Source organism: Amia ocellicauda, chromosome 4 (assembly GCF_036373705.1).
Source record: "Amia ocellicauda isolate fAmiCal2 chromosome 4, fAmiCal2.hap1, whole genome shotgun sequence".
Taxonomy (NCBI): Eukaryota; Metazoa; Chordata; class Actinopteri; order Amiiformes; family Amiidae; genus Amia; species Amia ocellicauda.
Window position 1 is genome coordinate 3901860 of NC_089853.1, and position 19226 is coordinate 3921085.

Genomic DNA, 19226 nt, shown 5'->3' on the forward strand with positions numbered 1-19226 from the left:
TTTCCATTCGAAGAACAAGACAGATATAAGGGGTTTGATGTCATTACAGGTGTGTAAAATATGGGGAGCCATGAAAGCAACAGGTTGACAAAGGAACCCAGTGAGATCAAACTGGCCTCGCAGCACTTTCGCGGTACAAAAGAAAACGTGCCCGAGAAATGTCTAGATCTAACAGTGCCCTGAAGCATTTGCACGTGCGTATGGTAGTTCTCTTTTGTATTGTCTATAAAGCATTTAAACTGACTTTTCTTCAAAGGTATGTAGGGGGGAAAGATTCTAATTGTGCGTGACCCTCATTTTCTTTAATCCTCTGAAGAGAGAAAATGATAGTAGCGTGTGTTGTTTTTTTTTCAAGTACATTCAGACAGCCGACAGATCTGTAGGCCAGACAGTAAAAACAGATCTCAGGAACATCATTGTTACAACAGATATGCAACTTAAGCCTCTCTCACTTGTTTTAAAATTACCCTGCTGAAAATATTTCAATTACAGAGCAGTGGTAATTTAATTTAATAAAATAGTAGTATTCCCTCAGGCTAGGGCTCTGTGAGCTCATTAACTTTATTTTGTTACACTTTTCAACAGTGAAATACAAAACTGATAAGACTGCGTAGTGCAGTTCAGCGTGAAGTAACTTTTTTCAAATCTTTGCATGATCAGCGTATTGTATATATGCACACATATATATATATATTGAATGTGTTTGTGTGTGTGTTCGTCCCACTTATCAACAGGCAGTTTTAAAATGAAGATGTTTCACACTTTGTTTTTTAAATATTTCCTCCCTCTTTAAAACTTTTAAGAACTGTCAGAAAGTGTTTGTGTACGTTGTTGCTGGAATACATTATCTTAAATATAAATTATTCATTTGTTTGTTTGTAGAACACACCATTCAAACGTCTGCATTTCAGAGGCCTTATGCATTATTTATGAAATATCTACAGAGATGGTAAAAATAAAAGCCTTTCATATCCTGAATTGGATCATAAGGTGGATGTGTGTTCTAGGACTCCTTTATCACACCTTGATGTGTAAACAAAACAAATTCAAGTGATAACATATCCATCATAAGCGTTGCATCAACAAGTGCTTTTTTAGGTTTTAATGATCTTTTGGTGGGGGCTTCTGGGTATTTTAACCCCTACTTGCATGACACGCCTTTTTCTTTACAGCCCTCTCACCCCATTTAACCAAAAGCCTTGTTGAAACTCAAAGAAAATTCCTCAGCACAAAGAGACTCAGTATTTATATCCATATCATGTAGGCTCTCTGAAAGGTATTGTCTAGTCTGGAGGTACAGCCCTCAAGGAGGGTCTCAAAAGCCCCTCATTATAACTGGGATTAAGTTACTGCGTACTGCTGTATGCTTTTGATGAAAGGGTGGGGGGATGGCTACTTTTATCATTATGCGCCACTAATGCGAAAAGGAAAAACAAAACACAACAAAAAAGATAAAAAAACAAGGTCATTACAAGCAATGAGACAGGGACAAAGGAGTTGAGTTACAGGCCTTGCCTTTGAATTCGGTTGAAACTCATTTGGGGACCACTTGCATGAGAAAGGTTCTGCATTAAAAGGAGTACATTTTAGCTCTTAAAATGCTGATTGTGCAGGGCAGGCCGGGTTACTGTTAAACCGGGGCGTTGTCAGTCAATCATCAGTCGTTTTTTATTTTTCAATTAGGCGTTATCTGGCATGAATGCTCGCTGGCATTTAAAAAGATATATCTGTCAAAACAACGTTTGCACTGCTGGGATTACGAGCACAAAGAGAAGTGTGAAAATGATCTGTACCTTTCCTACACGTTAAGCAATCAAATGTTCAACTCAATGTAAAAAGCTCAATATAAATGGGAATAAAATGTCCCAAAGGTCATCAAAGCTCTGTTCACAATATACCATATTCTAAATCAGTAGATACCATTTAGTCAGAAACAATTCCACTTCCAATGTATTCATATTAATTTAATATGCAACTTGGATTAGTCAGATTAATGTGCAGTTCTTCAGGCAAACTGCGTGAAAGCCGGCCCATTCTCAATATAAATCTGACCCGAGGTCGGTCTTTCAGACTGCGATCTCTGCCTCGCAATGATTGCAAGCTCATGCAGTGATTTGTTAAATTATCCATAGCATGTATTGCTATTTAATTCATATGCTGTGGATTTGTTTTGACTGTGCATGTGAAACAAGATGGGGAAAATGTGCTGAAAATGTTCCAAGGTCTGTAGTTTGAGTTTAGAATAACGTCTGGCTAATAAAATATGGTTCCTTGTAAAATCTTGCAGGGAGCAGCAGAATGCAAATTAATAATCTAATTTCTACAGTAAAAGTGTCCCTTGTAAGACTGAGTATCTCATGAGGCATGAAATTATTAAGTGATAAAAGGGGCTTTATGGATTTTCTATGGAAACTGCGCTTTAAAAGCAGTAAAAGTGTCTGGATGATCACAAAACGCTGTAATTCTTCAGCCCGAAATAGGTCAACGGTTTAAACTAGAATAGGCATCAAATGTACTGTGAGTCTTAGCCAACCAAGGGAAACTGTACCTGTTTTGCATAACTGACTTTCACCTGGGTTACAATAAAATACACAATTACCTGGCCCATGTGGCTGTCAGTGATTGGAGATTTGTGAAGTAGAACTTCATTAAAGCCTCAGCTATTACACAGCTATTATCTGCTAATTGTGTTAACATTCAGAGCTACGTGCCCCTTGGTCTATACACTTGTGTGCACTGCTGTGAAGGAGACGCAGCTCGTATCATATTTTTATCCACTGACTGGCAATAAACCAGTAGCAGGAGGCTAACCCATACAATTACAACTCCGGACTGTTTACTCTCGATTACTACAAGATCTCTGACTGTTGATTACTCCCCCTTTGAACTTAATTCTCTCTCTCTTAATGTGGGTTAATTATTATCAGCAGCTCCTGTGCATTTGGTCAATTTCTGTGACAAGATTGACAGTAAGTTTATTAAACTTGCTTCATTAAACCTGGCTTTTGGATGTGGGCTCTCCAGGGCCCAGCACCACGCTCTGACACTGTTAGAGTCCATAGCAGACATCTGGATTCTCTCAGTGGACCACATTCAGATCATTCAACATGGGCCAGCACGAGTTACTGACACTTTGTCTGCCGTTGTGAGGTATTATTTTTTGTCTTCTCTTGGTTGTTGTTCAGTAATTACCACAATGACATCTTTGTTTTACTGTTTTAGTGCAAAAATTATACAACCAAGGAATTATCATAGCTGCATGATTCAGTTTGAGTCATACTGCCTGCAATTCAGCACACAAGGAGAATTTGCCTTAACTAGATTATCTTAACAAGGACACGACTTCTTGTTAAACATGACATAAAATATAACACAGAAGGCAAATAAATGGCAATTGCCTCGACAGAATTGAGGACATAGAAAAACAATGTCATAGGAACACAAATTGATCAGATTTATCAGTGTCGGGTTTCTGTAAATTGGCTAGATCTGGGCATTTTCCTTACTTAGCTTTGAAAGTTAGATTCTTCTCATGAAATTGAAATACAGTCTGGCATTCACCCAATAGGTCTGTCCAATGCTATGTTTGATTAAGCAGTCAACCTATATATTATTTATATATTATTCAGATGGGGTAGTAAAACCGAAAGTGACATTTTTTATTTGAATTGTCTAACTGTTAAGAAAGGATTAAGGGGGAGTACAATATTATATTGGTTACATTAAGTTAATTTGCAGCACATATATACAAAAAAATACTCCATGTATTGTTTAGTTTGTATTTTGGAAAGCCTTAATGAAAAGCTGGAGAGATTGTAAAGAAACAGCTCCCTTATTAAGCCTGGCAGGATAATATCATTTAGAATCACAATATAACTTATTATTGTATTTTTTAATGCTGGAGCTGTAAAACAGTCTTTAGTTATAAAGGGAAAGCTTATAAGGCACTGTTGGTAGTACACTATCTATACTGAGCTTCCCCCCCTAATGGTTCTGTCTTGTTGTGGAAGGTAATAAAAATAAGTGAACCCTATGAAAAATGAATAATTTAAGCAGGGATCAATACTAATGTGCACTGTTGAAAAGCACTGCAACCGATGTAGGAAAGTGGTTTCTCCTTTGTGCTATTAAAACACTGCCTGTAAAAATAAATACCCCTTGTTAAAAAAATCCAGACCACCACCGCAGTCTCTGTCTGAGCGAATTTGCAGGTGATCATACAAAATGTTTATCCCCCAAAGAAACTATGCTCTGAATGGAGTGATCTGCGCTGCTCAAGCTGACTGAAATGCTTTCTGCTTTGATTATTTGCTGTACACCACAATTTGAAATAATTGTCACTGTTTAAAAATGTAGCGTTGCCACTGGAATGACAGTTGAGATGGGTCAGTGCTGAATAGATTAGCACACACACGTACTCTAGCTTTACTCTCCGGGTGGTGGAGTGTCTGTGCGAAATAAGGAAAAGAAATCGAATGTATTGATTCATTTTAGAAAACACTGTTGTTGGCCAGTTGTTAAAATAGATGCAATTCAGTAGAAAGTCAATGGTTCTCCGTATGTGTGTGACTAATTCAATATAATTACTGTATTGAGAACTTAATGGTTTCAGTCTAAATTGATGCACCAGCAGTAAGCGTATTTTATACTTGGTATACTTATTTAAAACAATCAGCTGAAGCTCAATGTTACTATAACTATCCCTCTTCCCTATAATACTGTTAATATGTTTTACAAGCATTTCATTTGAAACACAAGCTGGAGCAATGTGTATGAAACAATGGAAACCATGATCTGCCCCAGCCCAGCTCCTGTCAACGTACTTTTATACCATTAAGTGTTTATGTTTCTATTATTAAAGGAGAAAAAAATCGAATTAAAATGCTAGAGTTTGTTGACATCAGCTCATTTCAGTTCCCTCAGTAATAATCTGCTTTGTGTCTCGTGCAGCTTTGGCAGCGTGCGGAGTGGCAATCACGTCCTCTTCAGAGAGTTCAGCTACGTCAAGGCCACACCGCACAACAGGGCGGCGTTCATTCGCATCTTCTGGAGGTGTTTCAGGCAGATAGGAAAGAATGGAGGTAAGCCAGGTTCACTGTTTTAGCGGGCGGTGGGCGAATCTTTTAATGGGGAAATATCCTTGAACACAAAGGCACTGGACATAGGCCCGGGACCAGTAAACAAATCGAAGCGGTTGCCAATCACAAATCTAAAATGGCTGCCTATACTTAGAAGCAAGAGTCCTCCATTTCTTGGAATGTTTACATCCTTGATTGACAGGTGGGTTTAATTTTTATGTCGCCAAGGCCACGTGATGCTTAAACCTTTATGGCAACGAGAACCAAAATCCGTATCTACTGCTTTCAATAGTGAGTCCCAGTCTAAAGTGGTGTGAGAAGCACAGTGCGATATCATAATCATCATGATAATATCAGTAATGAAATATAAACTGGGGTCCTGCAGCACAGCTGTTCCACAGTAAATTTAGTCAAGACTTTCCAGTTAATGTGAAGTCATTTTGATTTGAACACCTGTGGCTCTGTAGTCCTTTTGATTCTGTTGAGTTAAACATATATAATACATTAGTAATAATTCAACATAATTCCGGACAAGCTTTTATTAGTACTGTGCCTAACTTTACCTGCTGCTCATCCTAGTTTGGATACAACTCCGGCAGGCATGTGGGCGGAAACATCCTTATTCTGTCACTTCAGCTCGTAAAAAGCTGACAGGCAATATTCACAGCCCCGGGACAAAAAGAGATTTCCTGCCGTCTCTCGCTCCCGATGAATCCCTCGCTGGTGGCAGCAGCCCATTTACAATTCAGTTTGGCGCGCCGTGGATTTTGACATCCAGGACAGACACGGTGCGGGGATGCAGCAGGTAAAGTCGGGCAAAAGGTTTGTTTCTCGTCTTGTAAATGTATGCAGCTGAGTGACCAATTACCAGGAGATGCATGATAGCACTAACTGTGTGTTGTCACAGGTAAGCTGGCTTTCACGGTCCCTGTAGCGTTGCAGCTGTCAGCTAATGGTCTCTGGTGTCTGCAGTCATTAACAGTGAAGGCCTGACAGTCCTTCGCTCATTTATAGACTTTTTTTTTTTTTTTTTACTTTCCATGAAATATGATAAAAGAAACTGAACCGGGCTCGAGAAACTGAACAGAGCTTAATCATTAGTAATATAATATAATTCATAATAACATTAATCTACTTATTCTACTCTACTTATTCTTCCTTTCATATCTTAACAAGACCTTATCTTCTGTGTGTAGATTTTCTTGTCCGGTATGAATAACATGCTGTTACTTTTTTACTTTAGCTAGGGGGTTTGTGAAAGTTTTTAGAATTAAGCAGAGGAGTAGACAATTACGTCATTGCCATTGTCAATTAGCAAATACACTTAGTAGGAACCATGGCGTCATTTCAGAGTGACACCAAAACATTAGAAATTCAGGTTTCCTCATTCTGAACAACTCTGTCTATTACACAGGAAGTCCTGTGATCCAGGGAACTACGACCCTGTATTGCAGGTTAAAGGGTAGCATTTAGTTAACCTTAGATTACTGATTAACATAGGCTGAACTTGGCTGTTTTCATTTGCAAGGTCTTTTTGAAGAAATCCCTTGATCACCAAGGCCTGATAAGACGCAGACAAAAGTAAGTTTTGGTTGGATTTTAGGATCTGCAAGTGAGACTGAAAAGGGGTCACTAAATTGACCCTGATTTTGTGATTATGAAGTTTTAATGTATTAATTTATTTATTTATTAATTCTAAACTGAGTGATGCAATGTAATAACAAACGCTATCCTGGTGTTTGGTATTTAAACTACATATGAGCCTCATTTCGATGATAAATTACAGCGTTATTGGTGTTCCCCGAGTGCCATAATGGAAAACTTGAATCTAGCAACAGCGCTACCGAAACAATCACAGAGTATGGCTTCCAAAATGTTTTTTTGTTTTTTTAATACTTTCTCATATCAAGAAAAATAAGCAAGTTATTGTATGTTCCCTGTTGAAATGAGAGTTGGCAGCTTTACCACAACACGAGATGCCTCTGAAGTCTAAAATGTCTGTCATTGGTCTCTGATAAACATCTGACATTTCCTGGCAACAGAAAGAAGAACAAGGCTTGTAGGAACACAGCCATTGAGACGCACGAGTTGCTAATAATTATAAAACCAGCCTCCCAGGGCAATATAATCTGTAGCTTGCTTAAACAAGGTTACAGCAACACTAAAGTTGTAATTACACACACCTTTAAACGGAGTCTTTAAAAAAGCAGTAGTAATAAAAACACGCACAGCCCTTCATATATCTCACAGTGACTAATTCATTGCACATAATCATTACGGGACTGAAATACATTTTTAGATCTACTGGGATTTGGAAAATCTTCCAGTCATCTCAGAAACAAGGATTATCTCTGATATTTTTGAAAGGGATGGTATTGGTTGTTGCAGACTCGCTTTGCATATTGTTTTAACATACTTAAAGCAAAGACAGACATTTCAAGTGGCAGTGTTCATAATTCTCTGCTCCTTTTCTTACCGAATGATAAAATCTCTTTATTCCAAGTATTTGGGCTGTATGCTCTTGTCCTCCATTGCAATACTGAATGGCTCTTCTGCATTTTTCTGTTACTCAGTCAATTCTGGGACTTTGCAGTACCTCTCTCTCACACACGGTATTAACAGCTTAACACCTTGCGTTTCGAGCACTCGAGAAGGTATTGGAAAGTTCTTATGATGTATAATCCTGTAATGATGTTTTTCCAGGTGTCTCTCTGGGGCCGAGTATTGTGTGAGTTTTTCCATAATGTAAGCAACAACCTAATGGAAGAAAAAATGAGCCATGAAGCAGAGGAAATAAATCTGTATAACTGGACAAAATCCTCAAGACGGGAGACTCAGCCAGCTGTTTAGCGAGAATGTAAACTGGACAAATACAAAATGAATGCAGTGATTATTATTCTTTTGAAGTGCGCCATCTGAAAAATGTACAGCTATCAAAACACCAACCCCTCTCTCTATCTGAAAGAAAATGTGTATTGTCAGTGCTTCTATACCCGCCGATGCTGGCTGCTGTAAAGTTGTTGATTATGATGACATTACCGTCGACTGATGTTTGACTAAATCACGCTGTCATTTCAGCTCTACGTATGATAGCCCTTCAAATAGCCGAACCACCACCGGCCATCCAATTTCGCCACTAGAAGTCACAGTATCTATTTTTATTACTTAATCATAAAACTGCGAACACTCTCTCTTCCGGACCAAATTAGTGTTTTGTTCCGACAGTTATGAACTCACTTCAGCTCACAGTGAAGAATACAGAAACAGCTCAGTTTAACATGCTTAATTGTCGAAAATCATCCAGTCCTCTCTGGCGTCTTATGACATTTCTGAGCTGTTGACTCTTAACAACATAGATTTTTTTTTTCGACACCCTTGCCCAGTGGCATTTATTTGCTTTGCTGACAGCTGTCTTATCTCACTCCCTGCAATAAATTTCAAGTCCAGAAGCCAATTCCAAAGTTTCCGCACCGACTCCTGTATTTATTTCTTTATTTCGCAGGATGGTTCTGTGAATTCATATGTCGTGAAAGAGAGGGCTAGTCTCTGATCTCCTGTACAGAGATCTGTCATTCGGGGCTCGACAGGAGAGTGAGACACAGAGCTGATGGCTGCATATGTGGCCCTGAGATTTCTAACTGCCATTAGCAACGAAGATTTATTGATCAGGACAGCATAATACCTCTTTCTCATGCTTTCACCCGGGGATATGCAGGTTCAGTAGTCTAAACAAGGATGCCTAATAACATCAAATCCCGCAAACAAGTCTGAGTTCATTTACTAAGATTACCGCAAATATGATTTAACACAACGTCCTAGGGCACACTGTGAGATTGTTTATGGTAAGTGGTGCAGAATTGACATTGTGCGTCGACCGCCCCAACACATCCCGTTTGTACTTTCAGGCTAACATCGCTACTACTTGCTTTGAGATGATGCAGAATCAAAATCTGTCATTCGGACCAAAATATGCACTCGGTGTAATGGCATTTTTTCTACAGAACAGAAGGCTACATTAAACAAATTGAAATAACAGCAGGTTAAATGAAAATGAAATGTATTTTTCAGTTTGTGTTGTGTATAGCACTTATAGCATCTGCATTTCTTCTCACCAGCTAGAGATGACAGTAAACTGTGCTTGTGTATCCACAGTCTCTTTCTGAGCACTTATTTGTTTATTTATTTATTCTTCCAGTCTGGAAACTCGCGGTCATCCATGTACAAAGCGTTTCCATCCAGCTTTCCATCGCCCCACTTGGATCTATGCAAACAGTGATACCAGTGCTGCAGAGCTCATGTTTTATGAAATGCTTTTCATGGGTATTTTTATGGCCCTCTTTTAGGTTTGGTTTTGGGGTTTGGCAATTGTCAGTTGATTTCTTTTTTGGTTTTTACAGCCTAGTAAACGGCAGCTGCTAATGATTTTGATCGGGATATTGTTTCTATATTGGGAAGAGCTTGGGAAAAGTTCTCTTGTTATTGTTTTAATATTAAAATGCATAATATTAATCTTTTGGATGTCCTGTTGTACCATTCATATGTGCACTGATAGTACCCACGGATTTGTTTGACATGATGTTATAAACCTGGCATCCGTTTGCCTTGTTTTAATATTTGTATAATACTAGAAAGATTATCAAATGAGCTCAATTAGTATTAAATACAGTTGTTGTTTTTGTTTTCCTGCAGTGGCCACACAAAGCAATCTCTTAATTGTTACTAAAAATCTTAAAACTTCCCTTTTTTCCCTTTTCTGCATAAAAGAATAAGTATATATTGGCTTTACAGCGTGAGTTTTTGATTAGCTATCTTGTAAACAATTGTGTTGTCTGAAGCCTTCACAGAACCCAGGTTAATTAAAATCAATCAACTAAAATTGCCCTGAATGGGAGAACATTTCATCATTGTGACGTGGAATCTGTAACAACATGTAATTGTGAAAAAGGTCATTCTATATATTTAAGTGTTTGGTTTACATGAGTGAATCTCACCCACACTAATGTGTATTAATGTAGTGAACAATGCTTTTCTTTACATATGGGGCTCATGAAGGTAATCCCGTTTGTGTGTTTATGGCATGTGAAATGGTGAAAGTGTGGCATTTAAACAGTTTATTACCAGTTTAGATAATTGTCCATATGTTGCTGTCTTGCTCATATGGTATACATTTGCTAGAAATATTCCAGTCATAAATAAATGAATCTTCCACCATGTGCTGCATTCAAATCCATATCATTAAATTAAAATATATGCCTTTTGGCCCCTTATTAAAAGATCTTTCTAGATATTTGTAAAGTTTGCAATAAAAGAACACACCAAAATCATCATCATCAACAGAAAACAAAACTTATATGACTGGCTTCTTGGCACATGACACTACCATTAAAATCTTTCTTACTGGAGAGATATAGTCGTTTTTTAGTGCTTTATCTTATGGAGTATTTTGCCGTCTGGATGTTTTGCAGTTTTAGCAGAGGCACACATTTGCTGCATGCAAAATGATAATGATTTGAAGCCTCTTATATGCTGGGTGTGGGCATATAGGGATCGTGCTTAATCAGATTGATGGATGACTGCTGGTGTCTGTACAGGCATGCCAATTGGCTAATAAATAACTCAGTGACAGTGGATGTAAAGTGCTGTATTGGGAATGATGGCTAATTTCAGTTTCCTGAAAATGCTGTGAACAATTTGCATTTTCTGCATCCCAGAAGTGTCTCAATAGATGCCATATTCATACATTGCTGTTTTCTAGTGACCACACAAGAGACTGGTATAAAACTTGAATTTGTGTTCTTCTCAAACTTAGGCCGATATGACTGCCTTAGGGGCAGATGTTGCTGTGTTAACCATTCATTTTATTTGATCTGTCTTATCAACAAATCTCTCCTATTTTATACACACACACAAATATAGCCTTTAAGTATAGAAAGACACAGAGAGAAAATTATTTTAAATATTTGACTGTTTATTGCAATTTAGTTAGAAAGAGCTTCAGATTATGTGGCTGGTGTGTTCAGTATTTAATCTTAAACAAAGCCAGAGAATATTACATAAGGTATTCGCAGAAAATAAATGAATTAATCAGGGTTACTGTTAGAAGACTTCTAGGAAAAATAACTTGATTTAATACTACTGTTCCTAAGCATCTTTTCCTCTGCTTGAGAAAGGGACATCTTGAAGTTAAGCAAGACAGATTTCATAGATTTCATTGCATTTCTCAGACTGGTAAACAACAGCAGTCATGGTCTCATCTCTGATTGGTATGCAGAACATGCATTGTAATGCCTGGTTTCCAAAGAATGTTCTCCCCTGTGTTTTTAATATGTCTCGTATTATTACCATTTTCCATGGTAATTTCAAGCACGCCTGACAATACCGTAAGCAAGCATTAGGACGAAGGGGTTGTGTATCGGCTTTAATAAAGGCGCACGAAAGAAAAAGGCAAAACTAAACTAAAAAAACAAGTCAGTCTGCTTTTGCGGAGTACAAAGACCTTTAGTTACCTTCCTGTGGTTTGGTGCACTTCCAAAGATCACAAGGCTTTTGAACATGACTAAAAACTTGTAACCATCTTTTGCCAGAGGGACGCTGGCAAAGCACATAGCAAGACACAGGTGTAAAATGGCTGCCAAGGTGAAGTGATTTAATGACACCGTCAGCTTTAAATTGTGATGTACATTTTGTATCCGAGGGCTCAGCTTGAGGTTTGTGTCATATTTTCCAACACTAAAGGCCCCACGATCTAATCGACAGTATCATTATGCCGTAGCTATCATTCACCACAGATTATTTGTGAACGATATCCTAAGCAAAGCATAGAAAGCCAACTGTGCCTGTGATTATACCTGTTATAGTCCTCTTGAATTTGCATTGTCATCCTAAAAACGACGCCTGCAAATTATAATATCATATTCTTAATTACCAGAGACATTTAAAGCACGAGGTAGGTGCTGCACTTGACCGCAAGTTGACACTTAAATCTAGTCCCGACGGGTGTCTCAGACGCTGCGCTCTGCCTTCCGTTCAAGCATGAGAACGATCTTGAAATTTCAGTCCAGACGAGCGATGCCCTCCAGGGGGCTCGGCCTGGTTACTGTATGTCTACAGTACAGCGTCCCCAAACACCCTCTCAGGATGAGTCATGAGTTTCCCCAACGCTTCCCTCGTTGTTCTACCTAAAGTGCATCCTAAGTCCGTGGGTGATGGAGCATTCAGTAATTATACACTCCGCATATGAAACCAGCTGCCAGAACAGATCTGTCAGTTGTACTCTCTTGGAATTAAAAAAAAGAATAGACAGAAAGACTAAAAGCACTTGTTTCACCTGGCTTCTCCACGACGGTTCGTTTTCACTTCAGTGCGTTAAACTTATCATTTATGAAAGGCAGCATATTTCACAAAGATCTGACAGCGAGATCTTCTCATCTTTGAATCGCAAGACAAGCAGTGAAATTCAGTGTTTTGCGATGGGTTGAAGTGGTGATAGTCTATCTCACACAGGGAATGGAACCTAGTCAATATTGTAACAGTTTTTTCCCTTTAATATAATATTATTGAGACGGTGTGCTTTTTTGTTAGAATATATCGGTGTAAAATATTATTTTCCACACTTGCAGTCGAAAGGATATTGTATAAATACCGTATGTCCTTTCAATTCAGTGTATTTGTTAATATAACCTCTTATGCTCCAGTGTAAAACTTTGAGAATACATTTCAATTATAGTGGCAGCATTTAAAGGCTTTTTGACTGGGATTAGCAACTACATTACTACAGGCAATAATGGAGGGAGATAACATTTTTTTACATAGTATGTGAGCTTGCGGTTAGGATTACGGACTGGAAAAATGTCATGTGAAACAATTTGCCACAATTCAGTTTTCAGGTTCTTTACACCTCAGCTTAAAACGTGCTCTCAAAATGTAATGAAGTTGCGAAAGATATTAACATTTATTTTCAAATCAAATCAAATGCAGTGGATACCATATGGGGAGTTGAAATGATGTTTCGGTGATTCGATTAGGAGAGACCAAGGGAGCATGAAACTTCGGCCCAGAGAGGCGGTGTGGGTTAATCCCTGTGTCGGCAGAACACAGATCCTTTCAAATTATTTATTTCTTAGCAGACGCCCTTGTCCAGGGCAAATGTTCAACCAGTGAGTAATGCAGTCTTGGCCAGTTGTGAACATGTTATTAGATAAGGAGAGGAAATTCAAGTTTACTCCACAGTTGGTATAACATCTTGGGCCCTAAGCAAAGGCTGTCTGTACGCCTAAGGAAATCCCAGGGTTACAGACGCTGTTATGCATATAAATCACACACTTTACTAAACTGAGCTGTTAGAGATTTACACATTTTGGTAAAATGCATTGATATATTATTCCCTCCCTGCGTTTGGCATGGGTCAGGCATTTACCTGGCAATGCTCTTCTGGATTCTTCTGTACTGCTTTATTCCTGCTGCTGTTCTAGGGCTCTTTCTATTTCATTCTTCAATCCCCACAGTGAGTCCTTACTGCAAAAGCCACATGGGCTGGAGTCTATTTTAGTCAACCCAATTCTTTGCATCACATAAGCAGCATCATTAAGGGGAATATGATATGTAGCCAAACTTGCAGGCATGCAGTGTAATCTGAATCAGCTTCAGTTATAAACAGATTCAGTCATCCAGTGTCTTATCAATGACGTTGGACATCAAATGCCATAGAAATGTGTATGGGTTTATGTTTAGGTCATTGTTCCAATGTCTGGAGGTAGAGAGAAAACCGTTATCATTGTACATCAAAATGTTAGGCTTGAAGGTAACTTTACCAAACATCCTGATACTGAAACATTTATGGTTGGACAACAAGAGGGTGAACCTGGTTAGAGAGGAAAAATGCATCTTCTGTTTGTTTTTAGGCAAGTATAAAATAGGAAGCAGTACTGGGGGTGTACCTAGAATATTAATGCAATTTAAGTCATTCTCGTTCTCGTGTTTCATTCTGTCGCATCCCTAATTGGCAACAAGTAAACTGATTGTTTACAGCTGTTTGCTTTCCTTAGATGGGTATCATTCTCACATTCTTGTCATTTCCCCCCGTAGAGCCGGGGGAATAATCCCGTTGGATTAAGGAAGCACATGATTTGCACTATGCAAACAGAGCTTTCTCCATTACAAAGTAGGCCTGAGCCATTGTAGTGAGTATTTACTTAGAGAAGAGATCTTTATATTTGTTACAGCTGTCAGGATAGATGAGTGATGGGGCCTTAGGCGACTGTCTAAATCTTGATGCCTGGGCCCATAATTAATCATCAGATGTCTTTCATTAGAGATGATTTCCCCTCTATTAATGCCCAGGCTGTTTCAAGACACATATTTAAAATGCCACAAGCTCCAGTTTTTAAAAGATAATTAGATGGTTAGCTTCAGAGCCGTCATTAATAAAAACCAAACAGCAACGCAATCAGAGAAATCTTTTTTACAGTCTACAGGAGGGTTTTTGAGCAGCACTATTCATTATAAAGTAGTTACTTTCCGAAACAAATCCAAGTTTAGCCAGTTCCCAAGAGGTAAGGGCAGAGTTTGCAGAAACAGACAAACAAAGCGACTGCATCTCACACTTCAATACTCTCCTCCCATTCAGTTGGAAACCAATGGACAGGGCCTCACAGTTGGAAATAGATAAGTTCCCATCGTAAACAAAACACGAAAGATGAGAATTGAAGGACCTGAATGGGTTGATTTGTGAGTGGACCGTGAAACAAATAGCAGTATTATATGTGAGAATGAAAGATTGCACCAGAGGCATAAACAGAAATGAACTCTAAATAGCAATCCACTGCACAGAAGAATCTTGTGTGTTTGTCTGTATACACTTCGTATACCTGCACAGAGCCATTGAAGTTACCAAGCCAAGCTGGGTACTGAAAACACACAGTCTAATCATCCCATAAGGACTGTGTGCAAAACCATAAGCACCTCAATCCTGCAACCAGTGCCTTCAACATTTGTTTGACTTGTACTACAGAAGAAACAATAAACTGGCACTGCACATGCCAGAAATGTTTATATTGGAAGTAGGGGGAGAGCTGAAGCAAGACTGGTCTGTTTCTAATTAACATCTGAGCTTAAGGCAGGGAGCCATGACTAATTTAGCCATTTGTGTATTACAGCTGATTCAATTAAATAAGTGAGAGTTGATATTGGAGCCCATCTGTTATTCAACAAAGGTCTTTGCGAACACTTAGGAGCACTCTGTGTGCACAATGAGAGATCTCAAAAGCCGTGGTACGTGTTAAAACAGAAAAACTGACAAGCTGCTTCACCTGTCAGCCGAAACCTCCTGACTAGAAAGGCTTTTCTCTAAATCTCCTCATGATTCGAATACAAATATGTCAAAAAATGTCTTTCTTGACTGGGACTTGAAACTCCTAGGCGATCACCCTGTGAAACCGGTGCCTTTTGTTTGAACATTGTCATGTAAATAGAGAACTTGACAGACCTAGCTTCTTCAAATGATGTAGACCGATATGGCAAGCGTGCAAACAATCATTAAGTGACCTCCTCATAATCTACTTCATTATGTGCAGCTCACTATAGGGGTGTTGTTTGCGTGTGTGTGTTTATGCAGTGCTTCATTTTCAAAATCGCATCCAAAAGTCCAAATATTTTATTGCATATGTAGTTATTGGATAGTGTAATAAATGCAGAGATGTCTGGTGCCCAAGCGGAGGCAGTCATAGGGGTGGTGTAAGTGTGAACTTACTTTTTAGCAAAGGTTTGGCAACTTCCAGTATTTTTGTTCTTTGTTAATGCACGTCATGCGCATAAAACATGAATTTCTGTCTGAACGTGCAGTTCTTCTCTACATTTTGAACGCCAGTGGCAGTTAACTTTCTCCACATTATTTGCTGTTATTTCTGTATGGTCGTATACATGTTTTAGTGTCACATCCCCCACAGCAAGCAGAGGATTTGCTTTGTAGATATTCGATGCCACAAACCTTTCAGACAAACCCATTTCTGCAAATTACTGCTCATGTTAAAGAAACATTTTGTTAGAAACAAATAAATGGGGAGTGGGTAGTCATAAATGTATTAAATTGGATAATAAAAAGTATAGTAAATACACAGTTTGCTGCTTTTCAAGCTGTTTTCTACAGATCCATTTTACGTTTTACAATCTCTTTTTTTTTTACAATGTTTTTGTAAACTGTCTTTTACTGGAGCCCACTTATGTTATAAAAAGTGGCTATTTATTAAGTTAATTGTGATTCTCTTGGCTTGGAATAACAAGTTGTTCCCTGTAAGAGTTTTTATGTGTGTGTGTTTGTGTGTGTGCGCGTGTGTTCGTGACTGAGTGAACATACAACCATTTCCTTTCATGTGGGTTTACTGAGGGATGTCCCTTGGGTTCTTATGAAATCTGTAGAGAATACGTTTGCATGTGCTTAGTTGGGGATTGGAATAATTAAGTGGTGTTTTCAATATACCTCATAATGAGATTCAAGATTTGACAGCTGACTGCGATTTTTTTTACTTTAATGAGGAGAAGGGTTTAAAAGCTACTGTAATCAGTACTCTTCCTTTATGCACTGAGGCACAAACAAAATATTTGTCACAATATCTGTCAGTAAAGGGAAGAAAAATGAGCTGTCCCTCACTGCGCAGAGATTACCATCTTTGCATAATTTTTCTGTTGTTTCATTGCTTCAGAAAATATATCCAGTTCTTCTTAATGAGATGCCTGCAGCACGAGGAACAACATTTGAATGCTGAACAATATACCAAGTACTCTCAATAGAAAGTTGCAAAAGGGTTTTTCTCCCCAAATCTAAAAACTCAACTACTTAGGTAAATCCCTTTATACAGGTCATTGTTGTGACACTTGATTTGTAGATATCAACCTTCTAGAATAATCAATTTTCTTAACTGCATAGAAGGGGAATTCTAAGAATGAAAACATTTCTCACTTTTTATACATCATTCAAATAACAGACTGTGTATTTGATCTTGGTATTTAACAAAGTTAGCCCAAACTAACTACAGATAGATAGATATAGTAGTTAGAAGGACAATGCTCGTATGACGTCACTGAAACTCAAGCCAGAACATTACGCGAAGCATTTAATATTACTCTCAGTGACGACTCTTTTTAAATAGTGTAAAACACTGACACATTGTAGCATTTGTTTGTCGAGTTTTCCTTGTTGGTAATATAAGTACCTTGTGAACATAAGTCTGGAAGATAACGTATTGCTCCAGGACGAGTCAGGACTCTGTAGCTGAACCCAAGCCGTCGCATGCAGGGTAACAAATGAGTAATTAGGGAAGCTGATTTACAGTAAAGTGTATTAGGAACAATGCAGTGGTACACTGTAATTGATGTGAGTTAATTATCAGGTTGAACACGCGTAGTTTCTTCTGTGCTCAATCTATCAAATTTAGTCGTTTTGTTGGATTTCTAAAGGAGATTAATTGCTATGCGATAATCACAGGGGTGTTAAAAGATTTGCCATGATGTCACTTTGAAGCCGCCACCACACCTACCAGCCATTGTGTGGCGGGAGTTCCTTCTCAGAAACGCAGGTGGCAGGTAGCTCTGAGGTAGTGCGGCTTTACGTAGCCATTAGGATCTGAAAGAGGCTTATAATTATCCTAAATGGGGCAAAGTATTGTCACAAAAGTAACTCTGCTAAGCCTCTGGATTGCGAGCAAAATTATTCAATTACTATCTGCTAAACAACTTCTGACACGTCCCATTTAACCCTCAATTATTGTACTTTCTACTTATTATTTAGGTAAACACGTTTGACAAATGGAGATATGTTCTGCCGAGGAGGGGCTGCCAGGAGCGGTGCTTACTTAGGATCTCGGTGGGTTTTCGTGCGCAGTTGTTCTTCTGCGGAGAGAAAATATGTTTTTTGTTTGATTAAGGAAGAGAAGTTGGCTCATAGGCCCAGAAAATGTAAGGCTGTTAATGTTCCTTGAATGTCAACAGGAGGTGCTGTGAGTGGCAGAGAGGACCACCCAGATATCTGCAGCTCCACAGCTGCCAGGCATTGTGGACTCACTGTAGAAGGCAGGAGAGAAGATGAGTCATTAACTAAAATGGACAAACAACTAAAATACATTTTAATGAACCATATTAGGCTGAGAACTTCAAAGAAACCTCCAGAAACTCTCTACACAAGACCAGTTTTCAAAGGGTCTTCGGTAAAATTGTACAGGTTGTGACGGTGGCACAGTTTTCTAAGGCTGTAATGATTTGTTGGCATTATAACCCATCACGATTCAAGTAAAACACATCTCACTTTTAAACATTAATCATGTTCTGTGGTATTGCCTGTTTGAACAAAGAATTGTGAACTTCTATAGAAAGAATATCTTATCTGGCCAGTGAAAGAGAAGCCGTCTCCATTTGTATTTGTCCCATTCGCAGTGGATTACGCGTGTTGTGAGCTGAAAGCTGTTCTGTCTATCCAACAAATCATTGCAATCAAGTCTGGAAGCCCAAATGGTCTCTGGGGCCTAGAGGTGACCATTAGAAATCAAACCGTTTTCCCAGTAGAGTAGAAAGCATGGTGTTTATAAATGTTTGTTCAATAAATGTTGTGTTTGTTAACGTGTCAGGAACCTGGCACAGAAATACATTGTGTGAAAGCCAAAGCTGACCTTGCAAATGTATTTGTGATAGCTGATGTCGTTCATAAACTGTTTTGGCAGATGTTTTACACTGCTGGGAGGTCATGAGTGTGGGCAGTTAAAATGACTGGTCAATTCGATCAGATTGTTTTCTAGAATAATTCAGTTCATACGCATAGTAGGTTAAAGCCTTTCCTCCAAAGAAAAGAACACTCGTTTGATGCAAGTGATCTCCATTTGTCTTTCAGATCTGCTGGCCATGACTGAGTACTGTTCCCTCCTGCAGCTGCTCTGTCCAGATTTCCCCGTAGAAATGGTGCAAAATGCAGCAAGGTCAGTTATATAAACCTTGCACTACACTGCAGTCTCATTTTGGTTTTGATCTTGGTTAACATTGCAGTATATCTATATTTTATTTGTTTTACTTTACTTGTTTTATCTATATTTTACTTTGTTTACTATTTTAACATGTTTATTATCTGTGATCTATTTCACGAATTCGTCTCAAGAAATTGGCTACATT

The 19226-nt window shown here is 38.6% G+C and overlaps 1 protein-coding gene across 1 annotated transcript in view; it reads left to right on the forward strand.

Moving 5' to 3' along the window:
• Positions 1 to 19226, forward strand: part of cstpp1 (centriolar satellite-associated tubulin polyglutamylase complex regulator 1) — a 39694-nt gene that overhangs the window by 8054 nt on the left and 12414 nt on the right. The window contains exons 3-4 of the mRNA XM_066700542.1: positions 4951 to 5081; positions 18952 to 19036. Coding sequence (XP_066556639.1) covers positions 4951 to 5081; positions 18952 to 19036 — 216 coding nt within the window. The remainder of the gene's footprint in view (positions 1 to 4950; positions 5082 to 18951; positions 19037 to 19226) is intronic.